This window comes from Mobula birostris, chromosome 5 (genome assembly GCF_030028105.1).
Source record: "Mobula birostris isolate sMobBir1 chromosome 5, sMobBir1.hap1, whole genome shotgun sequence".
Lineage (NCBI taxonomy): Eukaryota > Metazoa > Chordata > Chondrichthyes > Myliobatiformes > Myliobatidae > Mobula > Mobula birostris.
In genome coordinates, this window is record NC_092374.1 from 195,419,791 (window position 1) to 195,446,509 (window position 26,719).

A 26,719-nucleotide genomic window follows, 5' to 3' on the forward strand; every position below is an offset into this window, starting at 1 on the left:
AGTTCAGTGATTTAACAAGGGCAAGTTACCTTGAATGAGAGGGGCAGTTTTAGTCTCAGTCCATCATTGGGAACATTCCAGTGGACTGCTTGATGTTGGACTGACCAGTGGGATGGATGGCTCCAAGTTTGACTCAGGAGGCAGGTTTCAAAATGAGGAAAGAGTGACTGAAGGGTTTAGCAAGGGGATTCTGGATCTTAGGGCCCAGGAAGTCTGACTGCCAGGGGAAGTGGGGACATGGAAGTGTTAAGTATAAAGTAGCAGGTAAGAGATACAATTAAACTCAGCACATCTTTGCTAAAGTGTCTTCAGAACTGCTCCACGGACAATGGTCAACAATGCTCAATAAAGACTCAAGAAGTAGGAACAGGAGTAGGTTATCCAGCCCCTCGAGCCTGTCTTGGCATTTAATACCATCGGGCAGTAGGTACAGAAAACTTAGTTGACAAAGGCCTTCAAAGCACAAAGTTCAAACTTATTATTGCAGTGTCTATACCATGTACAACCTTGAGATTCATCTTTGGTCCTACCCACCAGGTTCAGGAACAGTTATTACCCTTCAACCACCAGGCGTGAATGAACCAGTGTGGACAACTTCATTCACCACCACTCTGAACTGATTCCATAGCTTACAGACTCACTCTAATGGATTCCTTACAACTCATGTTCTCAGTATCATTTTTTTTTAATTTACACAGCTTGTCTTCATTTGTACATCGGTTGCTTGTCAGTCTTTGTCTGTTAGCATAGAGTTTTTTTTTGTAAATTTTACTGGTATTTTTATCTGTGAATGCCTCCAGAAGGTGAATCTCAAGGTAACATGTATGTACCATACGTACTTCAATCATAAATTTACTCTGAACTTTGTTTAAACTTTACTGGCCTCTGTTTTTCCAACCTAATTCTCCTCAGCCATCAATTCATTCACCTCTCAACAATTAACTTACTTCCTGGTTTACCACGGAAAGCTGTGTGTGAGTTATTAATTGGAGAGACCTACGGTTATGGAAAAGCAGGCAAGGGCTTGGAACTGGGGTGCGATCACTTCAGCCACTGTGGTGTGGAGTGGATGCCTCCTGTGTCTGGACAGTTCAAAACAACATGCCACTCCTTGGAAGTGCTCTAAGAATAAATTCTTGGAAGCCAACCACAGTGATGCAAAGTCAGCGCCTCTCTCAGAATTGTAAATTTTGAGCTTATCTCTCCCACCCACCTTGCCCGACAGTGAAGGGATGCCTATAAATACAGGCTTGCAAACCACCAGGCTTCATTCTCCTGAATCTCACTCCTCCCCACAAGAACGAATTTGCTTGCCTAATTGCCCAGCTCCAGCGACTCTTCCTCTAGGCAGCCTTGTTTGGCGATCTAATTGCACATACCTGGAACTTTGAAGCTCCGGATTGTTTTGCCAGTAGCTGGAGTGGGACAGAAGAGTCTGGATTAATTGGACTCTCTTTGAATCCACTTCTAAGTCTTTTGTTTACTCCCTGTAAACCCTTGACCCATTTCGGAACAGGAGGATTGCCCTCAGGCAGTGATGGGCTTCGGCTGGAAGAGCGGATTGCCTAGCTTGGGGTTGGGCTCCCATGTGCAAGTGCTTGCCGGCACCATCACCACACTCTGGGTTGTGCTCCTTCTGCTGGGAGCCTCGTCATTCGCTCATGAGGTAAGGGCGTTTGCTGCGGGTCCTCTCAGTGACTTGACTGCCAGAGGTAGAACCAGAACGGCATGAATGCATTGGAGGGAGGCTCATGGCTCAGTGAGTGAGTGGGTGGGCAGCATGCAGAGAGCAACAAAAATTGGGAGTGAGGGGCAGGGATGAGTGATAGAGAGTAACACGACTGGGGGTGAGTAATAAAAAGTAATGTGTAATAAAGGATAGGGATTAACAGGACTAGGAGAGAGTTTTAGAGAGTAACGGGACTGGGAGTGATCAATAGAGAGTAACAGCGCTGGGAGTGATCAATAGAGCGTAACAGGACTGTGACTAATAAGGAGTAATGGGACTGGGAGTGAGAGATAGAGAGGTTTAGGGTTAGCAGTAAGCAACAGAAACTGATACAGACCAGGAGTGCTATCACAAAGTGGGAGTGAATGACAAAGACTGACATGAACCAGGCCAGGCATGAGTGACAGAAAGAATATGGATCTTTGTGTCAGTGGCAGAAAGTAATATGAACTAAGACTGTGTGATAGAGATTAACACACTGACCATGAGTGACTGATAGGTATGAAATGGACTGGAAATGTGGTCGAGAGTAACATGGATCAGGAATGTGTCATTTAGGGATCAACAAGAACATGAGTGACCCACAGAGTTGATAAATATTTTTGGTATTTTATTGCTATCTTATATGCGTTTGTGATCTTATATGTGGTACTTGTGCCTTGTGCTGTGTATGACTGCTGTTACTGTGTTTTGTACCTTGGTCCCAGAGTAACGCTGCTACATTTGGATGTATTCGTGTGCACGGCTGAATGACAATTAAATTTGAACTTGAATATAAAGAGCATTTTGGTGTGGGAATCTGAGATCATAACTCAGAGTGAATTATTAACTCTGAAGGGCATTTGACAGGAGTGCTGTGTATGCAGGGTTCTTAGTATATTCAAGGATCCCACTCATAGATCCAGCATCCTCTCTGACTTTTTACCATTAGGCAGGAGACTCCGATGCACAAAAACAAGAATGGTCAGGATTGGAGGAAGTTTCTTCCCTCAGGCCATTAGGCTTTTGAACTCCATGCTGCATCGCATTCAAAGTGTCACTGGTTAATCAGAATCAGGTTTATTATCACTGGCAGGTGACGTGAAATTTGTTAACTTAGCAGAAGCAGTTCAATGCAATACGTAATCTAGAGAGAGAGAAAAAATAAATAAAATAAAACAATAATAAATAAACAAGTAAATCAATTATTTATATTGAATAGATTATTTAAAAATGTGCAAAAACAGAAATACTGTACAGTAAAAAAGTGAGGTAGTGCCCAAAGCTTCAATGTCCATTTAGGAACCGGATGGCAGAGGGGAAGAAGCTGTTCCTGAATCGTTGAGTGTGTGCCTTCAGGCTTCTGTATCTCCTACCTGATGGTAACAGTGAGAAAAGGGCATGCCCTGGGTGCTGGAGGTCTTTAATAATGAACACTGCCTTTCTGAGACACCGCTCCCTGAAGATGTCCTGCGTATTTTGTAGGCTAGTGCCCAAGATGGAGCTGACTGGATTTACAACCTTCTGCAGCTTCTTTCAGTCCTGTGCAGTAGCCCCTCCATACCAGACAGTGATGCAGCCTGTCAGAATGCTCTCCATGGTACAACTGTAGAAGTTTTTGAGTGTATTTATTGACATGCCAAATCGCTTCAAACTCCTGATAAAGTATAGCCACTGTCTTGCCTCCTTTATGACTATATAACCATATAACAATTACAGCATGGAAACAGGCCATCTCAGCCCTTCTAGTCCAGGCCGAACTCTTACTCTCAACTAGTCCCACTGACCTGCACTCAGCCATAACCCTCCATTTCTTTCCTGTCCATATATCTATCCAATTTAACTTTAAACGACAACATCAAATCTGCCTCAACCACTTCTGCTGGAAGCTCATTCCACACAGCTACCACTCTCTGAGTAAAGAAGTTCCCCCTCATGTTACCCCTAAACTTTTGTCCTTTAACTCTCAACTCATGTCCTCTTGTTTGAATCTTCCCCACTCTCAATGGAAAAAGCCTATCCACGTCAACTCTATCAATCCCCTTCATAATTTTAAACACCTCTATCAAGTCCCCCCTCAAACTTATACGCTCCAAAGAATAAAGACTACATCAATGTGTTGGGACCAGGTTAGATCCTTAAAGATCTTGACACCCAGGAACTTGAAGCTGCTCACTCTCTCCACTTCTGATCCATCTATGAGGATTGACGTTCCTTCGTCTTACCCTTCCTGATGTTCACAATCAGCTCTTTCGTCTTACTGACATTGAGTGCCAGGTTGTAAGAGTGCTCTGTGTCATGTGTGTTAAGTATACCACGGTGCATTAAACCCTGGTTCGGAGAAACGGCAATCATGTATATAGTTAAATGGCAATAAACTTGACTTGATATATGGATCATCAGAGGATGCGAGTATGTGGTAGTTATAATGTTGGTGTTTGGGAGAAATGCTTCCTGATGCACGTCAGGGAGTCACACAAAACAGAAGTGGCCCTTCGGCCCTCAACATCCATGCTGTCATGTACTGATCTATATCAATCGTATAAACCAGCACTTGGCTCGTCGCCTTCCGAGCCTTGGCAATTCAAATGCATCCCTAACGTTGTGAGCAGCCCCTCTGGCGCACAAAAAGCGCCCCGCACCGGGCCGGGGTGGAGTATCAGTGGTGACAACAAAAACCAAACAACGACAGTCCATTTGTATCTTGGCTCGGAGTGGCGGCTATCAGCCAGCAAACCTCAGCCGGACATGAAAACGACAGAATTCGCATCTTGACTCGGAGTAGCTGCAAAATGGCCAGCAACTCAGCTGGACACGAAAAACGACTGAATTCACTAAGCAGCCACAGGCACCGAAGCAACTTAGAGTCCACGATACTCGGCGGCTCCGGGTCAAACATAGTCGCACTGGTTACGGTGACACACCAGCAGCAAGTAGATGTAAGCTGGAGTTTTTATGCCGCTAGTTCAAATGAGGATCAGATGCCCTAATCAAGGAGCCCAGTGGAACGCTGGGATAAGGAAATTAACTGAATTGAGGAGTCAATGGACCGGACCATGACAGTACCAGCCCCAAACATCAATTGTTTCCTCCCCTGCATAGATGCTACCTGATCTGCTAAATTTCTCCAGCATCTTGGGGGTGTTGCTCAATTCTTCCAGCTTCTGCTGAATCTCTGTTGGTTCGAGTCCTTCCTCGAACAGGAGCAATAGGTGCTGCTGAACGTGTGTGTGTGTGTGTGTGTGTGTGTGTGTGTGTGTGTGAGAGAGAGAGAGAGAGAGAGAGAGAGATCCAGAGACAGACAGTCAGTCAGTCATGGGGGGAGGGGTGATGGATCCAAACTGTCCAAGGTGCTTGTTGGAAAGCAAAGGCGATCAAATGTCCTGTTTTATATCCTCAACTATCATCTGAGCCATCATCTCACCATCATCTCAGCCAACACATAGGGATGTGCAACAGCGACCAAGGAACAGAAGCGGATCCACTGTTCCTTCTAAGCTGTGCGGGTGCGAGGCCGCGCAGTAACTGAAATGCTCCCGTGCACATACCTTCAGTTGCTGCACAGTTGGAATTTTCTTTTTATATACTGTAATGTTAATATAATTTTTAAATTATAGAGATATAATTTTAAATTTTATTTTAATACAATAATAAATCTTAAATTTTCTAAATAATAAACATACTGCAGCCTTTGCTTTGAAATATTTTAGAGCTTCAATGTATTTACATTCAAGAGAAATTCAAATTCACCTGGTCCATTTCCACCACCTCCCTACTCTTTCTCAATATCACTGTCTCAATCTCCAGAGCCAGCTTATCCAATAATGTCTATTATAAACCTACGGACTCTCACAGCTATCTGGACTATGCCTCCTCCCACTCTGCTACTTGTAAAAATGCCATCCGCTTCTCTCAATTCCCCCATCTTCACCGCATCTGCTCTCAGGATGAGGCTTTTCATTCTAGAAAGAAGGAGATGTCTCCCTTTTTCAAAGAAAGGGGCTTCCCTTTCTTCACCAACAACGCTGCCGTCAACTGCACCTCTTCCATTTCACACACGTCTGTTCTTACCCCAGTCTCCCACCATGCTACCAGGGATAGGGTTCTGCTTGTCCACACCTACCACCCTCCAGCCTCCACATCCAGCACATAATTCGCCAAAACTTCCGCCATCTCCAAATGGATCCCACCACCAAACATATCTCCCCCCCAAACGAACTTTCAGCTTTCCGCGGGGATTGCTCCCTATGTGACTCCCTTGTCCATTTATCCCACCCCACTGATCTCCCTCCTGGAACTTATCCTTGCAGGCGGAACAAGTGCTACACCTGCTCCTGCACCTCCTCCCTCACTACTATTCAGGGTCCCAAACAGTCCTTCCAGGTGAGGTGACATTTCACCTGTGAGTCTGTTGGGGTCACGTACTGTGTTCAGTGCTCCCAGTGTAGCCTCTTGTATATCAGTGAGACCTGACATAGATTGGGAGACCGCTTCACCAAGCATCTATGCTCCATCACCAGAATAAGCGGGATCTCCCCGTGGCCATCCATTTTAATTCCACTTCCTATTTCCATTCTGATATATCCATCCATGGCCTCCTCCACTGTTGGGATAAGGCCACACTTAGGTTGGAGGAACAACACCTTATATTTTGTTTGGGTAGCCTCCAACCTGATGGCATGAATATCGATTTCTCAAACTTCCAGTAATTCCCTGCTTCACCGTTTCCCATCCCCTTGTCTCCTTGCCTGCCGCCCATCACCATCCTCTGGTGCTCCTCCCCCTCTTTTTTCTTTCTTCCATGGCCTTCTATCTCTTTCACCAATTAACTTCCTAGCTCTTTGCTTCATCCCTCCCCCTCCAAGTTTCACCTATCGTCTGGCGTTTCTCTCTCCCTCCCCCCCCCACCTTTCAGATCTAGTCCTTAGCTTTCCCCACTCCACCCACCCCGTCCTGCCGAAGGGTTTCGGCATGAAACATCGACTATGCTTTTTCCCATAGATGCTGTCTGGCCTGCTGAGTTCCTCCAGCATTTTCTGTGCGTGTTGCATGTACTTACATTGTCAGTGTTTCAAGTTACAACACTGTTACAAATTGTAACAATAAACACAGAATGGAAGTCAGTAGCTCATTGTTAATAAACCACCAGCCTGCTGAATGCTGACACATATTACAAACAAAAATATTTGAAGTGTCATGCAGTTTTCAGACCATGTAAAAATCTCCTGCTCAGCTGTAAAACAAAATTAATGGGACGTTGGTCCAGTTTGCATCATGTGGCTCTTAGAGGGATCTTGCTCTGCAGGCATTGACTTGCTTTCCCTCAAGATGACCACGTTTACTCTTCAAGGAAAACAAGTTGTTCCTTGGCTATGAAATACTGTCCTGGGCCAATGACAATGAGTTAACTCTCTCTTATCGAGGAACACAATTGAACGTTCCTGTAAATTGCTAACCTTGTCCCTTTTCCGCACAGGTAGCATGCCCTTTGGAATGCGAGTGCTCAAAGCCGCCAGCCTGCCGCCCAGGGGTTCCCCTGGTGATGGACGGCTGCGGCTGTTGCCAGGTTTGTGCCGGTCAGTTCAATGAGATCTGCAGCGTGCTGCAACCGTGTGACCAAGGGCTCCGCTGTGAGCAGGTGATGGGGCACAGTGCCAAAGGTGGAATTTGCAGAGGTGAGCGGCTCCAACCTCCACCTGGGGGCAGAGGTACTCTCGGGCAAGGGTACCACCCGGGGATACTGGGATAGTCAGACTACACAGCAATACACACAATGCCAGAACACACACACACACACACACACACACACATAAATCTAGGGGAAAGGCACCACCCAGGGATATTGGGATAGTCAGACTACACAGCAATACACACTACGCACACATGCATCTTCATACACACACATAAACTCTGGTTTCCTCCCACATTTCAAAGAGAGGTTAGTGGGTGTAATTGGACTGCCTGGGCTGGTTGGGCCAGAAGGACCCATTACTGTGCAGTATCTCTAAATAAAATATAAAAAATAAACACACACACACACACTCTCATGCAAACACATGTACTCTCTCTCTCTCTCACACACACAAACACACTCATAAACACATACAGAGACACACACACAGTCGCACACACTCACACACACTCATGCTCACTCACACTCACACACACACACTCACACTTGGGTGCACCAATGCCCATGCACATACACACATACGTTCTCAAGCACCTATATATATTTACACACACAACTACCCAAGGGCATGGGCAGGTTATCTCCTGTGTTTTTGATGAGTTCAATAATATTTAGAGAATACTACTACTGATATCTATTAATTCAATACAAATTATTGAATACTAGTTATAGAACAGTACAGCACAAAAACATGCCTTTCAGCTCATTTAGTCTCCACTGAACTATTTATATGCTTAGTCCCAGATTTAGAACTTCATACCCCTCACATCGATGTATCTAATCAAATTTCTCTTAAATGTTGAAATCAAAACCACATCCACCACTTCCGCTGGCAGCTCATTCCACACTCTCACCACCCTCTGAGTGAAGGAGTTCCCCCCGATACTCCCCTTAAACATTTCACCTTTCACCCTTAACCCATGACCTCCAGCTCAATCTCACTCAACCTCAATGGAAAAATCCTGCTTGCATTTACCCCATCTATATCCCTCATAATGTTGCATACGTCCATCAAATTTCTTCTCATTTTTCTACGTGATAGGGAATAAAGTTATAACCTATTGAATCTTTCTCTATAACTCATGTTGTCAGGTCCTGGCATCATCCATGTAAATTTTATCTACACTCGTTCAATCTTATTGCTATCTGTCCTGCAGTTAGGTGACCAAAACCACACACAATGCTCCAAATTAGGCATCACCTGTGTATTGTCCAACATCAACCCAACATCCCATCTCTTGTACTTAAGACCTTGATTTATGAAGAAAAATGTGCCAAAAGGTTTCTTTATAACCCTATCTACCTGTGATGCCAGCTTCAATGAATAATGGACTTGTATTGCCAGATCCCTCTGTTCGACTGCACTCCTCAGTGCCCTACCACTCACTATGCAAGTTCTACCCTCGTTTGTCCTCCCCAACTGCAACATCTCATACTTGTCAACATTAAATTCTGTCTTTTATTTTCCGGTTCCTTTTCCCAGCTCGTCTAGATCCCACTGAAAGCATTGACATTCTTCCTCATGGTCCACTACATTCCCAATCCTGGTGTCATCCATAAATTTACTGATCTAGTTTACCACATTATCATCCAGATCTTTGATAACAATAAGAGACCCTGCAGTGCACCACTAGTCACAGGCCTCCAGTCAGAAAGGCAACGACATGCTACCACCCTCTGGCTTCTCCCACAAAGCCAATATCTAATCCAATTTACTACCTCATCTTGAATGCCAAGCAACTGAACCTTCTTGACCAACCTCATATGCAGGACTTTGGCAAAGGCCTTGCTAAAGTCCATGTAGACAACATCCACTGCCTTGCCTTCATCAACTTTCTGATAACGTTCTCAACAAAAGTCCATAAGATTGGTTAGACATGATCTACCACATACAAATCCATATTGACTATGCATAATCAGTCACTCACAATCCAAATATATATTTGGTCACTTAGAATATCTTCCACTATCTTGCCTGCTACTGATGTCAGACTCACCAGCATATAATTTTCTGGCTTATTCTTAAGAGCCTTTCGGAAACAATGGAACAACAATAGCTACGCACCAATACCTCACTTGTGGCTAAGAACATTTTAAATATCTCTGCTAGGTCCCCCGCAATTTCTGCACTGACCTTCCAGGGAGCTGTAGAGAACACTTTGTCAGGTCCTGGGGACTTATTCGCCCTAATTTGCCTCAAGACAGCAAACACCTCCTCCTCTGTAATCCGTATATGGTCCATGACTTCACTGCCATTTTGCCGCACTTCTATAGACTCAGTATCATTTTCCCCAAGTAAAAAGAGATGCAAAAAGACATTTCAGATCTTCCCCATCACTTTCAACACTATCCTAAATTATTGAATTGAGTGAATACCTACTACTGATCTAAGCTTGTTGGATGTGGGAAGGGAGGGACGGAAACCTCCAGTGTTCCTGATGACTACAACTGCAAAAGTGCATCCAGCTGCAGCTTCTAATAATCCGCGTTCAGGAATGCAGCTGGAAATGGATGAACTTCGGATTATTCGGAAGGCTGAGGGGGGGTTGATAGGACATACAGAGAGGTAGTTACACTTAAGGTGAAGGACACAGGTAACTCGGTGACCTTTAGGAGGGGGAAAAAGAATAGGCAGCAAGCGCAGAGTACCCCTGTGACCATTCCCCTCAACAGTAAGATCAATAGACAATAGACAATAGGTGCAGGAGTAGGCCATTCAGCCCTTTGAGCCAGCACCGCCATTCACTGTGATCATGGCTGATCATCCACAATCAGTATCCAGTTCCTGCCTTCTCCCCATAACCTTTGATTCTGCTATCTTTAAGAGCTCTCTCCATCTCTTTCTTGAAAGCATCCAGAGACTTGGCCTCCACAGCCTTCTGGGGCAGAGCATTCCATATATCCACCACTCTCTGGGTGAAAAAGTTTTTCCTCAACTCCGTTCTAAATGGCCTATTCCTAATTCTTAAACTGTGGCCTCTGGTTCTGGACTCACCCATCAGTGGGAACATGCTTCCTGCCTCCAACGTGTCCAATCCCTTAATAATCTTATATGTTTCAAATTCCAGAGTATACAAGCCCAGTCGCTCCAATCTTTCAATTTATGACAGTCCCGCCATCCCAGGAATTAACCTTGTGAACCTACGCTGCACTCCCTCAATAGCAAGAATGTCCTTCCTCAAATTTGGAGACCAAAACTGCACACAGTACTCCAGGTGTGGTCTCACCAGGGCCCTGTACAGCTGCAGAAGGACCTCTTTGCTCTTGTACTCAATTCCCCTTGTTATGAAGGCCAGCATGCCATTAGCTTTCTTCACTGCCTGCTGTACTTGCATGCTTGCTTTCAGTGACTGATGTTCAGAGGAAAGTCACAGTGGTCAGGTCTCTGGCACTGTGTCTAACACTGTGGCTCAGAAGGGAAGTGGAGAGAAGAGGTGAGCTGTGGTAATAGGACATCTCAGATCAAGTCCACAGCATGGACAGTGAGAGGATGAGTAGCCAGAGATGGTGGTCCACGTCTGACATGGGTAGCAGGGGGTGACAAAGTCCTGCAAAGTGAGTTCAGGGATTTAGGTGTTAAGTTAAAGGACAGGACCTCCAGGGTTGTGATATCAGGATTGCTATCTGTACCACGTGCTAGTGAGGCCAGAAATAGGAAGATCATAGATTAACATGTGGCTAAGGAGATGGTGCAGGAGGGAGAGCTTCAGATCTCTGGATCATTGGGCTCTCTTCCAGGAAAGGTGGGACCTGTACAGAAGGGACAGTTTGCACCCGAATTGGAGATGGACTAATATCCTAGCAGGAAAGTTTGCGGGTGCTGTACAGAGAGGTGGGGAGAGGTTAAAACTATAGTTGCAGGGGGGAACCAGGGTGCCGGAAAAGATGGTTGTGGAGAAAGATGTTGTTAAGCCTACATACAAAGTCAGAACTCCAGAGATTGAGCATGGTGGGACTAATGTTCCGAGCTCCGTATATTTCAGTGCAAGGATTATTGTAGGAAAGGCAGATGAGTTCAGGGCTGATCCACCTGGAGTTATCACATTGTTGCTATTAGTGAGACTTGATTGAAGATGGGGCGGTACTGGCAGCTCAGTGTTCCAGGGCTTTGTTGTTTTAGATGTGATAGAGCAGGAGGGATTGAAGAGGGAGGGGTGGCATCAGGATAAATATCATGGCAGTGTTCAGTCAGGAGAGACTGAAGAGCTCTATAGAAAACCCAAGAGTCTGCAGGATTTGGAGGAGGAAATTTGTGGAGAGATTGCAGACTGTTGCAGACAATAAGGGTGTGATTATAAGTGATTTTAAGTTCAAACTACAAAGTTTAAAGTTAATTTATTTTCAAAGTATGTATACTTTCTACAACCTTGAGATCTGTCTCTTTACAGGCAGCCACAAAACAAAGAAACCCAATAAAGCTCATTAAAAAAATAAACACCCTCAGTGCAGAGAAAAAAAATCAAATTGTGCAAACAGTAAAAGTAAGCAAATAGCATTCACAAGCAAAGTTCATAGAAATGAGTCCACATTGAGACACAGTGAATCAAAAGTGAGACACAAAGCCGAGCATCATGGCAGCCAATTCAGGAGCCTGTTAGTTGTAGGCCACAGCCTCAGATCAGCACAGTGGTGAGTAAACTCGTGGAGCAGCAAGCTGAACCAGTCTGTCCCTTCCCTACAGTCCCAACACCCTGACCTTCTCAATTTGGCCCGGTCCTTAAATTGATCAAATCTCAGGTCTCTCCTTGCTCTCAGGCCCGGGCTCCGTCTCGACTCTGCCTTGCCTCCACTCACCTTGCTTTGCCGTTTCGAATCACCTCCAAGTCTGCACCAGCAATGGCCAAGCATTGACGCATTCCCCGCTCTCATGCCAAGCCGCCTCAATTCACCCGTTCACGTCACATTGCAACCATCCTGCTCCAGTTCACACCACAAAAATGCCAAGTCATACAGGGTACAAAAGCTCAACTCTGAAAGGGAAGCTACAGACTATTGTTTACAGTGACCATTTACCAGAAAAAGAAAAAGTGTTATTAAGTAAGTAATTAGTAGTCTCTTTGTTTTGTTTTGAGCTTCACCAGCCATCTTAAACCAAACTTTCCACATATTGACTGAGACTCCCACACTGTAAAAGTACTGGATGGGGTGGAGTTTGTGAAATGTGTTCAGGAAAGTTTCCTTAATCAGTGCATGCAATTCCCAATACGAGATAGAGTGTGATACTAGATCTCCTATTTGGAAATGAGACAGTGCAGGTGGGATAAGTTTATGTAGGGGAAGACTTTGCACCTAGTGATCATAATGCCATTAGTTTCAAGGCAATTATGGAAAAGGATAGGTCTGGTCCTCAACTTGAGATTCAAAATTAGAGAAAGGCCAATTTTGATTGAATCAGAAAGGAACTGGCAAGTGTGGATTGGGACGGGTTGTTTTCTGGCAACAGTGTTCTTGGTCAGTGGAAGACTTTTAAAAGTGAAATTTTGAGAGTACAGAGCTTTTCGTTCCTATCAGAATAAAAGGCAAGGATAGCACGTGTAGGGAACCTTGGTCTTGAAGAGATGTTGAAATCCTGGTTAAAAAAAAAGGAGGTGCACAGCAGGTATAGGCAAGCAGGAATGAACGCCTATGAGTACAAGAAGTACAAGAGAAGAGTTAAGAAGGAAATCAAGAGGGCTGAAAGAAGTCATGAAGTTAATCTGGCAGACAAGGTGAAGGAGAATCCTAAGGGTTTCTACAGATATGTTAAGAGCAAAAGGACAGCAAGGAACAAAATTGGTTCTCTGGAAGATCAGAGTGATTATCAATGCCTGGAGCCGAAAGGGATAAAGGAGATCTTATATAGATCTTTTGCATCTGTATTTACTCGGGAGATGGACACAGATGTGAAACAATGCACCAGTGAGGTCATGGATACTATACAGATTACAGAGGAGAAAGTGTTTACTGCTTTGAGACAAATTAGGGTGGATAAATCCCCAGGGCCTAACAAGGTGTTCCTTTGGACCCAGTGATATACTAATGCAAAAAAATTGCAAGGCTCTAGCAGAGATATTTAAAACATTCTTAGCCACTGGTGAAATATTGGAGGATAGGAAGACAGCTAATGTTTTCTGCTGTTTCGGGAAGGCTTTAAGAATAAGCCAGGAAATTATAGGCTGGTAAGACTGACATTCGGCTCGATGGGCCAAAGGGCCTACTCCTGCTCCTATTTTCTATGTTTCTATGCTACATCAGAAGTGGGAAAGTTATTGGAAGGTATTCTAAGGGACTGGATATACAAGTATTTGAATAGACATGGACTAATCAACATGGCTTCGTGCATGGTAGGTTGTCTCTAACCAATCTTCTAAAGTTTTCAAGGAAGTTACCAGGAAAGTTGATGAAGGCAAAGCAGTGGATGTTGTCTACATAGACTATAGCAAGGCCTTTGATAAGGACCCACGTGGGAAGTTGGCCAAGAAGGTTCAGTAGCTTGGCATTCAAGATCAGGTAGTAAATTGGATTAGACATTGGCTTCGCTGGAGAAGCCAGAGAATGGTAGTAAATGGTTGCCTCTTTGACTGGAGGTCTGTGACTAGTGGTGTGCCACAGAAATCAGTGCTGGATCCTTTCGTGTTTGTCATCTGTATCAACAATCTGGATGATAATGTGGTAAAGTGGATCAGCAAATTTGCAGATGACTCGAAGGCTGGGGATGTAGTGGACAGCGAAGAAAACTATCGAAGTTTGTAACAGGATCTGGACCAGCTGGAAAAATGGGCTGAAAATGGCAGATGGAATTTAATGCAGACAAGTGTGAGTGTTGCATTTTGAGAGAACCAACCAGAGTAGGACTTGCACAGTGAGCAGTAGGGGACTGAAGGGTGTGGTGGAACAGAGGGATCTTGCAAGTGGCATCAGGTAGATAGGGTCATATAGAAAGCTTTTGGCACATTGACCTTTATAAATCAATGCGCTGAGAACAGGAGATGAGATGTTATGATGAAGTTCTATAAGACATTGGTGAGACCTAATTTGGAGTATTTATGCAGTCTTGATAGCCTACCTACAGGAAAGATGTCAATAAAATTGAAAGAATGCAGAGAAAATTTATAAGAATGTTGTCAGGACTTGTTGACCTGAGTAATAGGGAAGTGTTGAATAGGTTAGGACTTTAATCTCTGGAACATAGAAGATTGAGAGGAAATTTGATAGCAGTATACAAAATTGTAAGAAGTAAATATAGGGTAAGTGAATGTAGGCTTTTTCCATTGAGGTCATGGGTTAGGAGTGAGAGATGAAATGTTTCAGGGGAACATGGAAGGGACTTCACTCAGAGGGCGGCGAGATCGTGGAATGAGCTGCCAGCACTAGTGGCGGATGTGGGTGGATTTCAACATTTAAGAGATATTTAGATAGATCATTGATGGAGGGCCATGACTGGGTGCAGGCCAATAGGAATAGGCAAATTAATGCATCAGCATGGACTAGATGGGCTGAAGGGCTTGTTTGTGTGCTGTAGTTTTCTATGACTCTATAATCAACTGCATTTGAGCTATTCCCTCCCACAGTTAAAATAACTTCTTCTGGTTAAGTAGGTACTTTGTTCATTAAAACATCTATGGAGAGTGGCTCTCAGACCCCAAATGCACTATTTCCTCTCTCTTGAAGCCAGCACCCCAGGGCGCCCGTGCACTAAGGATGGCAAAGTGTACCAGCATGGCGAGATGTTTCGGCCCAGCTGCCAGCTCCAGTGCACCTGTGAGGATGGTAGAATTGGTTGCCTGGCCCTATGCCCTCTGAAGCTACCCACTCCGCCCGCCTCCTGCCCCAATGCTCGCCTGGCGCAGGTAGTCGGCACCTGTTGCAAGAAGTGGAAATGTGTCACCCGATACTCCAAAGACTGGGCATGGGGAGTCGCCAAGTGGAAGAGCAAGTTCGATCCCATCAACGAGGTGGTTGAGCACAGAGTGGCAGCAAAGAGTAAGTCCATCATGTGAAAGAGAGAGGAAGAGGGGGAGGAAGAGAGAGTGGGCCAAGAGAAGGCTAGAAATGGGAGAGGCAGAGAGGAAGAGATGGGAGAAAGAGAGGAAGATGATGTATAGATATAAAAGAGAAGAGAAAGGGTAGGACAGAGAGGGAGATATAGAGGAAAAGAGGGACAGTGAGAGAGTAACAGAAGGGCAGAAGGTGAGATTGATAAAAAGGGTGGATGTTGAAGTGGCAGAGAAGGGGAGAGAGAATGGGGAAGAGAAGGACAGAAAGAGGGGGTGAGAGGACAGAGAGCAGGAGAATGTGGAAGAGAGTCTGTGTGTATAAGAGAGTGAGAGAAATTGAAAAAGAGACCAAACATAGAAGATAAAACATTACAGCACAGTACAGGCTTTTCAGACCACTATATTATGCCAGCCTTTTAACCTACACCAAGATCAATCTAAACCTTCCCTCCTTCATAGCCTCCATTTTTCTATCATCCATGTACCTATATACGAGTTTCTTACATGCCCCGACTGTGTCTACACCCATTATCACCTTCACTCTATCACCATCACTTCATACTTTTCCGGATTGAGCTCCATTTGCCACTTCTCAGCCCCAGCTCTGCATCCTGTCAATGTCCATTTGCAAACTATGACAACTTTCCACACTACCTACAACTCCACCAACCTGAGTGTGGCAGTCACAGGTACAGATAAAGTAGCCTGGGGGAGTAACAACAGGGCATTTTGCAGATGGCATACTCTGTTGTCATTGTGTAAGGCGAGTCAGATTTCTGATTTCAGATGTATTTCTTCATCATTTTATCGCACAGAGTACAGTGAGCAGTTTAGGGCCCATTATTTAAGGAGGGATGAGCTGTCTATGCCTGCACAGCATATTCCCACTGACAGTCATTAATAGGTAGAGATCTTGGAGTATTGTGAGCAGTTTTGGGCCCCTTATCTAAGAAACCTTCAAGAGGACCAAACCTTGTTGTAGGGTTTGGAGGTTTGCATGCCTCAGTGGCCTGGAGAGCTGCACTGGCTGGAGTCAGGGCTTTATGCTTTGGCTCTTGGTAAGGTCACCCATGCCAAACAGGTCAAAGGGTAAAGGCCAGACCAAGAGTTCAGGGGTTCAACTCAGGGCTAGCTACGCTGACTGTTCAAAAAAAAATTGTTATGGAAACAGCAATGAAGGATCCTTCCATCTATGTGTGTGACTGTATACCTGAGCCTCCACCCAGGACTTGCATAGCTGACAGTACTGAAAACTGAGAGGAAGACTGCACTTCATTGAACCCCTGAAGGGCAGAGGAAATGTGGGTGACCAAAGACAACTTGGCACTGTAACGTCGAGGCAGAAATAGAGGACCCTGAACCACACCTAGGGTACAGTAGAGAAGGTGGCCAAGGACAGACAGAGTTGGAGGACCTTCATTGCTGATCTAAAAGCTAGGGCAGTAAGTAAGTTTCTAAGAAAGGATATGCCGGCATTTGAGAGGGTCCAGAGGAGGTTCACGAGAATTATCCAGGCATAAAAGGGTTAACATATGAGGAGCATTTGATGCCTCTGGGCCTGCACTCGCTGAAGTTAAGAAGAATGAGGGGAGAATTTCATTGAAGTATACTGAATATTAAAAGGCCAAGACAGAGTGTAATTGGAGAGAATGTTTCCTATAGTGGAAAACGGCTAGGACCAGAGGCACAGCCTCAGAATAGAAGGACGTCCCTTTAGAACAGAGACGAGGAGTAATTTCTTCAGCCGGAGGGTAGTGAATCTGTGGAACTCATAGCCATGGACGACTGTGGAGGCCAAGTCATTGGGTATATTTAAAGTGGAGATTGATGGATTCTTGATTAGTCATGGCATCAAAGGTGGCAGAGAGATGGCAGGAGAATGGGGTTGAAAGGGATAATATATCAGCCATGATGGAATGCTGGAGTAGACTTGATGGGCCAAATAGTCTAATTCTGTTCCTATGTCTTGTGTCTTATTTCATGTACATTGAAACATACAGAAAATGCATCTAAGGACGTGCTGGTGGCAGCCCGCAAAGTGTTGCCACACATTCCGGTGCCAACATAGCATGCCTACAACGTTCAGCAGAACAGCACGAGCAACAGTGAAACAAAATAACGGGGAAAGCAAGTCCATTTTCACCCTCCCCCCCCCCCCCCCGCCCACTCCAACACAGACAGGCCTCCAACACCGGGAGAGTCTACCTCTGAACCTCGGTCCTCCAGTCCTTGGCCCTTGACCTTCCGACTCAGAGACATCAGCCTCCGACCTCCGGCTCCTGGCCCAAGCTAAAGATGCTGGATGGAGAGATTGCAATCAAAGAACCACTGTGGCAGAGATCCATGACGAAAGGCCAATTATAACCGGGTCACTATCCCCATTATTTGCATGTCAATACAGGCTTTGGTTAGTTCACTCCATGTCAGGTGCAGTGTTTTGCCAGCCAGGATGGAGTTGAATGTGGTTCCCTAGATCACATCTCAATCTTCTGGACTACAATGGAACTAGCATTTCACCATAACCTGTGCTTTTTAAGTATATTCAGATTTTATTTAATTATTTTATTATATTATATTTATATAATAATTATCTTATTATATTATATTTAAGTATGTGCCTAAGACTTTTGCACAAGGCAGAGGTTGGACATGGGGCTAGCAACCCATCCCATAAAAACCCAGTGCTATAGAAACACCAACAGAAGCTCCAAAGACTTCATCCCTGGGGGACGAAGGGGCTTCGAAGATGGGCTACACCTGGGGTCAACTTGAGAGTCTGGCACAGGACAGAAGACGATGGTGAGCTGCTGTTGCCAGTCTGCCCCAGTATAGGTGATGAATTTAAGTGTGTCTGAATAGGCACACACACACAGTTAGAAACAGACAGCCTCCCATGCACATTCATGCAGATCTGCACATACGACACTGTAAGAATCCACTCATATGGACAACACACACATGCACGTCCCCATACACCTTCAGACAGACAGCAGAGCTGTGCTAAGTGCACTCATGTGGTCTCCCAAGCACAGACTCATACACATGAATATACCACCACGCAAAAAAACAGGAACAGGATACAGTACACAGAAAAACATTCACATAGCTGAATACGTACATATTTACTGCACTTATGCAAACAGGCATTTATACACATACACACGGACATTGCATGCAAACACACAAAAATATGTGCTGTAGATATACAGGTAGACAATATGCATGTAATTTCAGTTACAGGTATATGCAGTTAGCTATACATATTGATAGACACATATTAATACCCACACCTTAGATTCATTCATTTGACCTCTCCCTACCTCTCTTACCCCACCTCTTCCCCCCTCTCCCCGGCAGAGGGTTGGACATGAAGTGTGCAGTTGTGTGTCTATGTATTTGAACTAGTGAGCATATGCATTCCATTATTCCTGATGAATCTGTTTCCTGATTGTCCCAGAGTCAAGGGGCCGTTTCAAGAACCGCAGACTCCAGAGTCCCGGGTGCACAGTCAAGGCCACGGAGTGGTCGCAGTGCTCGAAGACGTGCGGCGTCGGCACTTCCACCAGACGCAGCAACAACAACACCAAGTGCCAGCTGAAAGAGGAGACAAGGCTCTGCCAGACCCGACCCTGCAGCATGCTGAATGATCTCAGTCCCAAGGTCAGCCAGGAACAGGGCTAGTGTAGTGGGGAGAGCTGCTGCTCCTGAGCAGCAGATCCCAACTTCTACTCTGTGGATTTTGCACATTCTCCCTCCGACCGTGTGGACTCCCTCCCAGGTGTTCTGGTTTTGCAAAGACATGCGGGTTGGAAGATTAACTGGCCACTATAAATCACTTTCGTATTTGTAAACTGTGAGGAGTTAGATGACATAAATGAGAAGGACCAGTTTTCCTCAGCAGTGTGGTTAAAGACAAGTTTATTGTTATAAAGGAACATCAGAAATAAGAGCAGGAGTAGGCCATTTGGCCCATCAAGACTGCTTCACCATTCAATAAGATCATGACTGATCTGGCTGTGGATTCAGCTCTACCTACCTGCCCGTTCTCCATAAACTTTAAACCCTGCTATGCAAGTATCTACCTAACTGCATTTTAGATACAAGAACGTAAGAAATAGGAGCAGGAGTACTGTAGTCCATCTGGCCCACCGAGACTTCTCCGCCATTCAATAAGATCATGGCTGATCTGGACATGGACTCATCTCCACCTACCTGCCTTTTGCCCATAACCCTCAATTCCCCTACTATGTAAAAATCTAACCAACCGTGTCTTAAGTATATTTACTGCGGAGGCCTCCACTGCTTCATTAGGCAAAGAATTCCATTGATTCACCACTCTCTGGGATAAGCAGTTCCTCCTCATCTCTGTCTTAAATCTACTCCCCTGAATCTTGAGGCTATGTCCCCTAGTTCTGGTCTCATCCACCAGTGGAAACAACTTTCCTGCCTCTATCTTATCTATCCCTGTCATAATTTTATATGTTTCTATAAGATCTCCTATAAAATATATTTAATGAAGTGACCTCTACTGCTTCCCTGGCAGAAATTCCATAAATTCACTCGGAAGAAGCAGTTTCTCCTCATCTCCATCCTAAATCTATTGTCCCAAATGTTGAAGTTACCTCCTCTAGTTCTAGTCTGTCCTACCAATTGAAACACATTTCCTGCCTCTAGTTCTGTATGTTTTGATAAGATCCCCTCTCATTCTTCCGCACAGGGGTAATGAAAAACCTATTTTCAACTCCATCACAGGCACACAGCATCAGATACATGACATCCACAAGAAAACAGAAACAAAAAAAAATCAAATTTATAACATACTTACAAGAAAAAAAACACAATTAGAATAAAAGAAAAGTCAGTTGTGGTGTGAAGGAGCCATAGCGTCGTTCTACTGAGGCGGTGATTAGGTTGTGCCAGTTGGTTCAAGAACCAAATGGTTGAAGAAAAGTAGCTGTGCTTGAACCCGGTGGTGTAAACAAAGAGGGCATTGGTATATGGATCAGAGGGCAGATGAAGAAAAATGTTTTCATCTGGAGGTGAAGCCCACTCCTTAAAAGAGAAACCCTCATCAGTTTGAACAGTAAAGAGGTGTGACTTACTAAGATCAAGAGCTGGAAACTGGGATGACCCTGGAGAGCTTTTCTCTGACTGGCATTAACACTTTGGGCCAAATGTAATGCCACTGTTTAAGGAAGGAGGGGGAGAGAGAAAATACAGGGATGGGCAGAGTAAACGTGGAAGGGAAATCATATTTGACAAATCCAGTCAAGTACTTTGTTGTATGGGAGAAATTTTTACAGAGATGTACAGTGTACATTTATCTTTCAAAGCGATTTGGAGGTGCCTGGGATGAGCAGCCAAGGGAAGTGTTGGAAGCAGATACAATAGTGATGTTTCAGAGGCTGTTCGACAGACACAGAAATATACAGGGAACAGAGGGGTGTGGATCACGTACAGGCAGAAGAGATTTAATTTAATTGGGCATGTTGTTTGGCACAGACACAGTGGGCTAAAAAGTCTGAGATTGCGCTGTATTGTTCTATGCTATGTACATTTGTTAGAGGTTTTAACTAAAAGAATAGATGAGGCTGAACTGATAATTGTAGTGCGCTTGGATTTTTCGATTGCTTTTGAATAAACTGCTACATGAGACAGCATTGAAGGTGGTGGTGTTGGGATATTATGCTGGCATGGATTGAAGATTGGTAGAAAGCACAGTGACAGGATCGACAGGTCAGGTTTGGGAGGTCACCAGTTGATGTCAAAGGGATTAGTGCTGGACATCTGCTGTTAATAGAAGAAATCAATGATTTGCAGATAGAGGATTGAACGTAATACAAGTGGCACCACGATAGGTAGCAGTTAAGTTAGCGCAACACTATTACAGCTCGGGCCGTCAGAGTTGGGAGTTCGATTCCGGCACCATCTGTAATGAGTCTGTACGCTCTCCCCTTGAACTATGTGGATTTCCTCTGGGTGTACTAGTTTCCTCCAACAGTCCAAAGAGATAGTAGTTAGTAGGATAATTGGTCATTGTAAATTATCCTGTGATTAGGTTAGTGTTAAGTAGGCGGTAAACTGAAACAGCCTGTTAGTATCGAGAGATTAGAGATTAGAGATAGAGAACTGTATTTGACAACATAGAACAGGGAGTGAGTTTGTAAATCTGGCAGGGGCAGAGGATGTTGGGAATGTTGTGGGTGGAGCTCCACAGGAGGAGCGTGGGAAGGTGGCAGAGGAGGACCGTCGGGGGCAGGGGTGGCACAGGTGCCGACACACCCAGCACTGAGACACCAGGCAAGGTCATTGGATTCCAAGCAATTAATTTATTGATCTCTCTGGTGCTTCCCGCTCCTTCCCCTCTCCCTACCCCTTTTCTCAACTATGATTCTCCTCTCCCTGCCCCTTTCCCACTCTCAGACCTACATCAGAATCAAGTTTATCTTCACTCACATATATCATGAAATTTGTTTTCTTTGGCAGCAGCAGTATTATACAAAGGTCTTAGGCACTCTGGCAATATGCATGTGCCAAAGACTTTTGCACAGTACCGTACCTATATAGGTCAGCTGATGATACAAAGGAGGGGGCAGTACGGATTGTGAAGAGCATCCAGAGACAGCCTAATTAACCATTCAATGACATGGCTGATGGGATGTAAAATGAAAATGTGAAGATGTCCATTTTGGCTGAATTTATTTTAAATGGCAAGAGACTGAAATGGTAAGAGGTAGTTGTTCAGAGTGAGCTGGTTGTCCGTGTACAAGATTCACTCAAGGCTAACGTGCAGGAAGTTGTTCAGAGTGGGCTGGTTGTCCGTTACACAACTCACTCGAGGTTAACGTGCAGGTGCAACATGCAAATGGTGCATTGCCCCTTTCGTGGAGTCATAGAGAGATGTAGTAGAGAAACAGATCTTTCAGCCATCAGGTGCACAACAGTCAAGTGCCTTTATAATAATCCTACTCCAACCCATTGTATTTTTCCCCATAGTCCCACCAACTCCCACCAGACTCAACCACTCTCTGGAGGCAATTTACCGTGGCCAATTTACACATTTTTGTGGAGTGTGGGAGAAACCACGGCATCTGGGGGAAACCTGCGTGGGAGAGCGTGCAAACTCCAATCAGAAAACAGCGGCGGTCGGGATTGAACATGGGTTCCTGGGAGCTGTGAAGCAGTGGCTGCCCATTGCTATTGCAAGAGGATTTGAGAAGCAGAGCAGAGATACACTATTCTAACATGATGAGACTGTGCCTGGAATAATGTCTAATGATTTGGTCTCCCTACCAAAGGAAGACTACATTTGCAATAGAGGAAGGGTTAAACAGTTTGATTCCTGGGATGTACATTGTATGAGGAGAAATAGCAAACTATGGTTACAACCTCTTGAGCTTAGAAGAATGGCAGATGATCTCATTGACAAAAAAAATGTGGTGATAATGAATCACAAAGAGAGAATCTGCAGATGTTGGAAATCCAAGCAACACACACAAAATGCTGGAGGAACTCAGCAGGTCAGGCAGCATCTATGGAAAAATGATACAGTTGACATTTCGGGCCGAAATCCTTCCGCAGGACTAGAGAAGAAAAGACGAGTAGATTCAAAAGGAGGGGGAGGGGAGAGAGAAAGACAAGATAATAGGAGCAGCCTAAAGGGGGAAGGGATAAAGGAAATAGCTGTGAAGAGATACAGGGCTAGAGAGCATGCTGACAAGCTGCATCACTGTTTGGTACAGAAACTGCATTAGAGCCAACAGGAAGGCTTTTCAATGGGTAGTCAAAACTAGCCAGCACATTAATCTTGAATCTTGATCTTGATTTTATTCTCTGGAGTGTAGAATATTGAGGAAGAATTTGAAAGATGTATACAAGATTATGAGGACTACAGGTAAAGTTAATGACTGGAGGCTTTTTCTATGGAGGTTGGGTGAGGCTAGAAATAGAGGTCATAGGCTAAGCATGAAAGGTGAAAGTCTTGACAAAGGGTTCTGGGCGTGTGGAAGGAGATGCCAGCAGAAGTGCTGGACGCAGGGTCAATTACAACATTTGGGAGAAGTTTGGATCAGGGCATGGATGTGAGGGGTATGGAGACCTATTGTCCATGTGCAGGTCCATGGGACTAGGCAGAATAACGGTACAGCACGGACTAGACGGGCTGAAGGGGCTACTTCTGTGCTGTGGTGCCCTACTTCTTTCCCTGATTTTGTCTGGTTCACTGCCTCTTGGTTGAATCACTGTTTCCGACCAATCCATTTTGTTTCAGGAAGGCAGCAGCTGCCTCAAAGTCTACAAGGAGAAGGTCCCCAAGCCGCTTGAGTATAAAAACTGCACCAGCCTGAAGACGTACAAGCCCAAGTACTGCGGGATGTGCCAGGACAGGCGCTGCTGCCAGCCATCTGCCGTCAGAACCATCAAGGTCCGTTTCCACTGCCCGGGATCGGGCACCCTTGTCATGCAGGTGGCGAAAATCCAGAGGTGCGAATGCAGCCGCCGGGCTGATGGGTGCGGCCTGACAACCTCCCGCAGCTACGACTGGAAGAGGAGCCTGCGGGGTCCCCTGGAGCCCCAGTGACCCTCCGGCCACTCCAAAATGCAGCACGCCCATCACACGGACAGTCACACGGCATCGCCCCACAACGCTCCGTCCTGGCTCCTCGTTGCCACCTAGTGTCAAGATCAAGCCTTTCCATTTCACTGGCAGGAACGCCCGCTGGCAGCTCCTGGTGGCCAGCCGGGTTCTCGTTGAGCAGTCTGCTGAAGCCAGGAGGAGCAGCAGTCGGCCACTCCGCCCCTCAAGCCTCACCTCCCCCATATCATCATGGCTGATCTGGCCCTGGGTCTCACCCCTTTCTCGGCACCGCACCAGTTCCACCTTGGTTACTTTCCCCTGACCTTCCAAACGCTGATTTCTTCATAGGTCAGAGACAGCTGTTTTCTGCACTAGCTCATACCGTATCATCTTACAAGCACCTGCTGTAATTGTTCCGTTTCAATTAATAAACACCCTGACGGTACCCATAATTAAACTAATGGTCTATACACAGTATCTCAGTTTTTAAATGAGTAACACGAATCATCTAATTATCGACATTACTGTTTGACAGAGGGCTTTGAAAATGTATGGGAGAATACATAACAGGGAGAAGGGACTGAAGCAACTAATACAACTAATGGGCACCACAGCAGTTTAGTGCCTAACGCTATTACAGCTCGGGACGTCAGAGTTTAGAGTTCAATACTAACGTCATCTGTAGGGAGTTTGTACATTCTCCCAGTGGGATGAATGAGCTTTCTCCAAGTGCTCCAATTTCCTCCCAGAGTCCAAAGACGTACCCATTGGTAAGTTAATCGGTCATTGTAAATTGTCCTGTGAGTGGGTTAGGGTTAAATCCGGGGGGGGGGGGGGTGCTGGGTGGAGCAGTTCAAAGAGCCAGAGGGGCCTGGTCCCTGCTGTATCTCCAAATACTAAAGTCAGACAGGCTGATAGATCCCCATGGTCAGCACCCAGTTTTTACAGGATAAAATCTGATTTTCTCAAGTGAGGTCATTTACCTCCTCTTAACTGTTTCCAATTATCCAGACTCCACAACCCAGGAGGGGAGAAAATTCCAGTGATTTGCCTTCACCTGCAGTGAGAAATTCCTGCACACCCTAACTGCTCCATAGTTCTCTACTTTGTCTCTCTCCTTTCGTGAACAAGTGAATCACATTTGGAGTTTCCCATCCACTGGAACCCCTCCCAGAGCTCAATAGGTTTGAAAAACATCAACCAGTAGCTCCATCGTCTGTGCAACTGCACCCTGTAAAAACCTTAGGTGCTAACTACTGTGATCTACAGGAAGCAATACACAAGAGTAGGATTAACTATGTGGCCTATTGATTCTGCTCTCCCGTTCCTGCCTTCTCCCACAACATTTAATACCCTGACTAATCAAGAAGCTATCAACCTCCACTTTAAGAATACCAAATGACCATGGCAATGAATTCCGCAGATTCACCACCCTTTAGCTGAGGAAACCCTCCTCACTTTTTTCTCAAGGGATCCGTCACCTTATCCGACCTTATTCCCAGCAGTTGTTTCTGTACCTTGCCCCCAGCGATGGGAACTGTTATATGTTCTCCTATGCTATCTGAAACTTGTCCATCTGTTATCTTTGTGATGCTTATACTCTCTTCTACCATGCAGACCAATGTGAAGTATTGGATTAAGTTACAGACTGTCGCCACATTATGCAATGGTTCTGCTCCAGAGAGCTCTCTGTAAGCCAATTTCTTCAGAAACATTACTGTAGTAACCCATATGATAGATCTCTACAGACATCTGCTTTAATTCTTTCACATTGTGGAATAATTATCCTAATGCTACCAGTAATTAAACTAATAAAATATATACTGCATCTCAGTCTTTAATGTGTACCATTTAATTATTATTATGATTGCATACATCAAAGTCAGGTTCATTGTCAATACACATATGCACAGTTGCAATGAAAAACGTACTTGCAGCACCATCACAGGCACACAGCATCAGATAAGCAGAATTCAAAGGTTCATTTTATTATCAAAGTATGTGTGCAGAATACAACTCTGAGAATTGTCTTCTGGTAACCATAAAATACAGAAGAAATAGAAGTAGGTGAAAGAAAGACATTAGCCTCCACGCACAAAACGAAAAAGAACCTTACAAACCCCAAACCTCCCCAATCCCTCCTTCGCATAAAAGATCACCAACACTGAGAATCAACAAGAACATCAAACCCCAAACCAGCCAATTCACAAGATCATAACTTAACCATAAATCATACGATATTATTCAAGAGAACAAAACTAGACAAAAATAAAACAATTGTAATAAAAAGTGGTCATAGTTTTACTGTACTGGGGTAGTGATTAGGGTTGTGCAGGTTGGCTCAAGAACCAAATGGTTGAAGGGAAGAAACTGTTCTTGAACCTGGTGGTGTGGGCCAGGCCATTGATAAGCTGAGGAGCCCCTGGATCTATCTGCCACCTCATTAATTCACAATGGCATACACTCACCTCAGCCACCCTCATCCTTTTTAAATATCTGTAGAAGCTCTTGTCATTTACTTCAATATTCAAGATTGTTTAAAGGCATTTCCAGTACTCAATCGTAAAGGAGAGAAAAAAATAATTATTACTCTTGTTAGGACACTGGAGCAGGGATCCAATTGCAGACCCAGTACTGTGCACACAGTGATATCGATACCTCATAGAGTAACAAATCCCGAGGTGCAAACAAAGTCAGCGTCAAAGTTCAGGCAGAGATCAAAACATCCAGAGAAATCCAAAAACCAGAATCAGGAAACAAGCAGAGTT

General features: G+C 44.8%; 1 protein-coding gene across 1 annotated transcript; it reads left to right on the forward strand.

The window, feature by feature from the left end:
• Positions 1-1,284: 1,284 nt before the first annotated feature.
• Positions 1,285-25,784, forward strand: LOC140198202 (CCN family member 1-like). The gene is made up of 5 exons (XM_072259235.1): positions 1,285-1,666; positions 7,185-7,383; positions 15,051-15,362; positions 18,834-19,036; positions 23,646-25,784. The coding sequence occupies exons 1-5, from the start codon at positions 1,538-1,540 to the stop codon at positions 23,952-23,954; spliced, it is 1,152 nt and encodes a 383-aa protein (XP_072115336.1). The 5' UTR covers positions 1,285-1,537; the 3' UTR covers positions 23,955-25,784.
• Positions 25,785-26,719: the final 935 nt, after the last annotated feature.

Bases quoted from the DNA above. Each gene is read 5' to 3' on its own strand.
- LOC140198202 (XM_072259235.1), top strand. From the start codon at position 1,538: ATGGGCTTCGGCTGGAAGAGCGGATTGCCTAGCTTGGGGTTGGGCTCC. The intron at 15,363-18,833 runs GTAAGTCCATCA...TGATTGTCCCAG, and splicing joins GCACAGAGTGGCAGCAAAGA to AGTCAAGGGGCCGTTTCAAG. The intron at 19,037-23,645 runs GTCAGCCAGGAA...ATTTTGTTTCAG, and splicing joins TGAATGATCTCAGTCCCAAG to GAAGGCAGCAGCTGCCTCAA.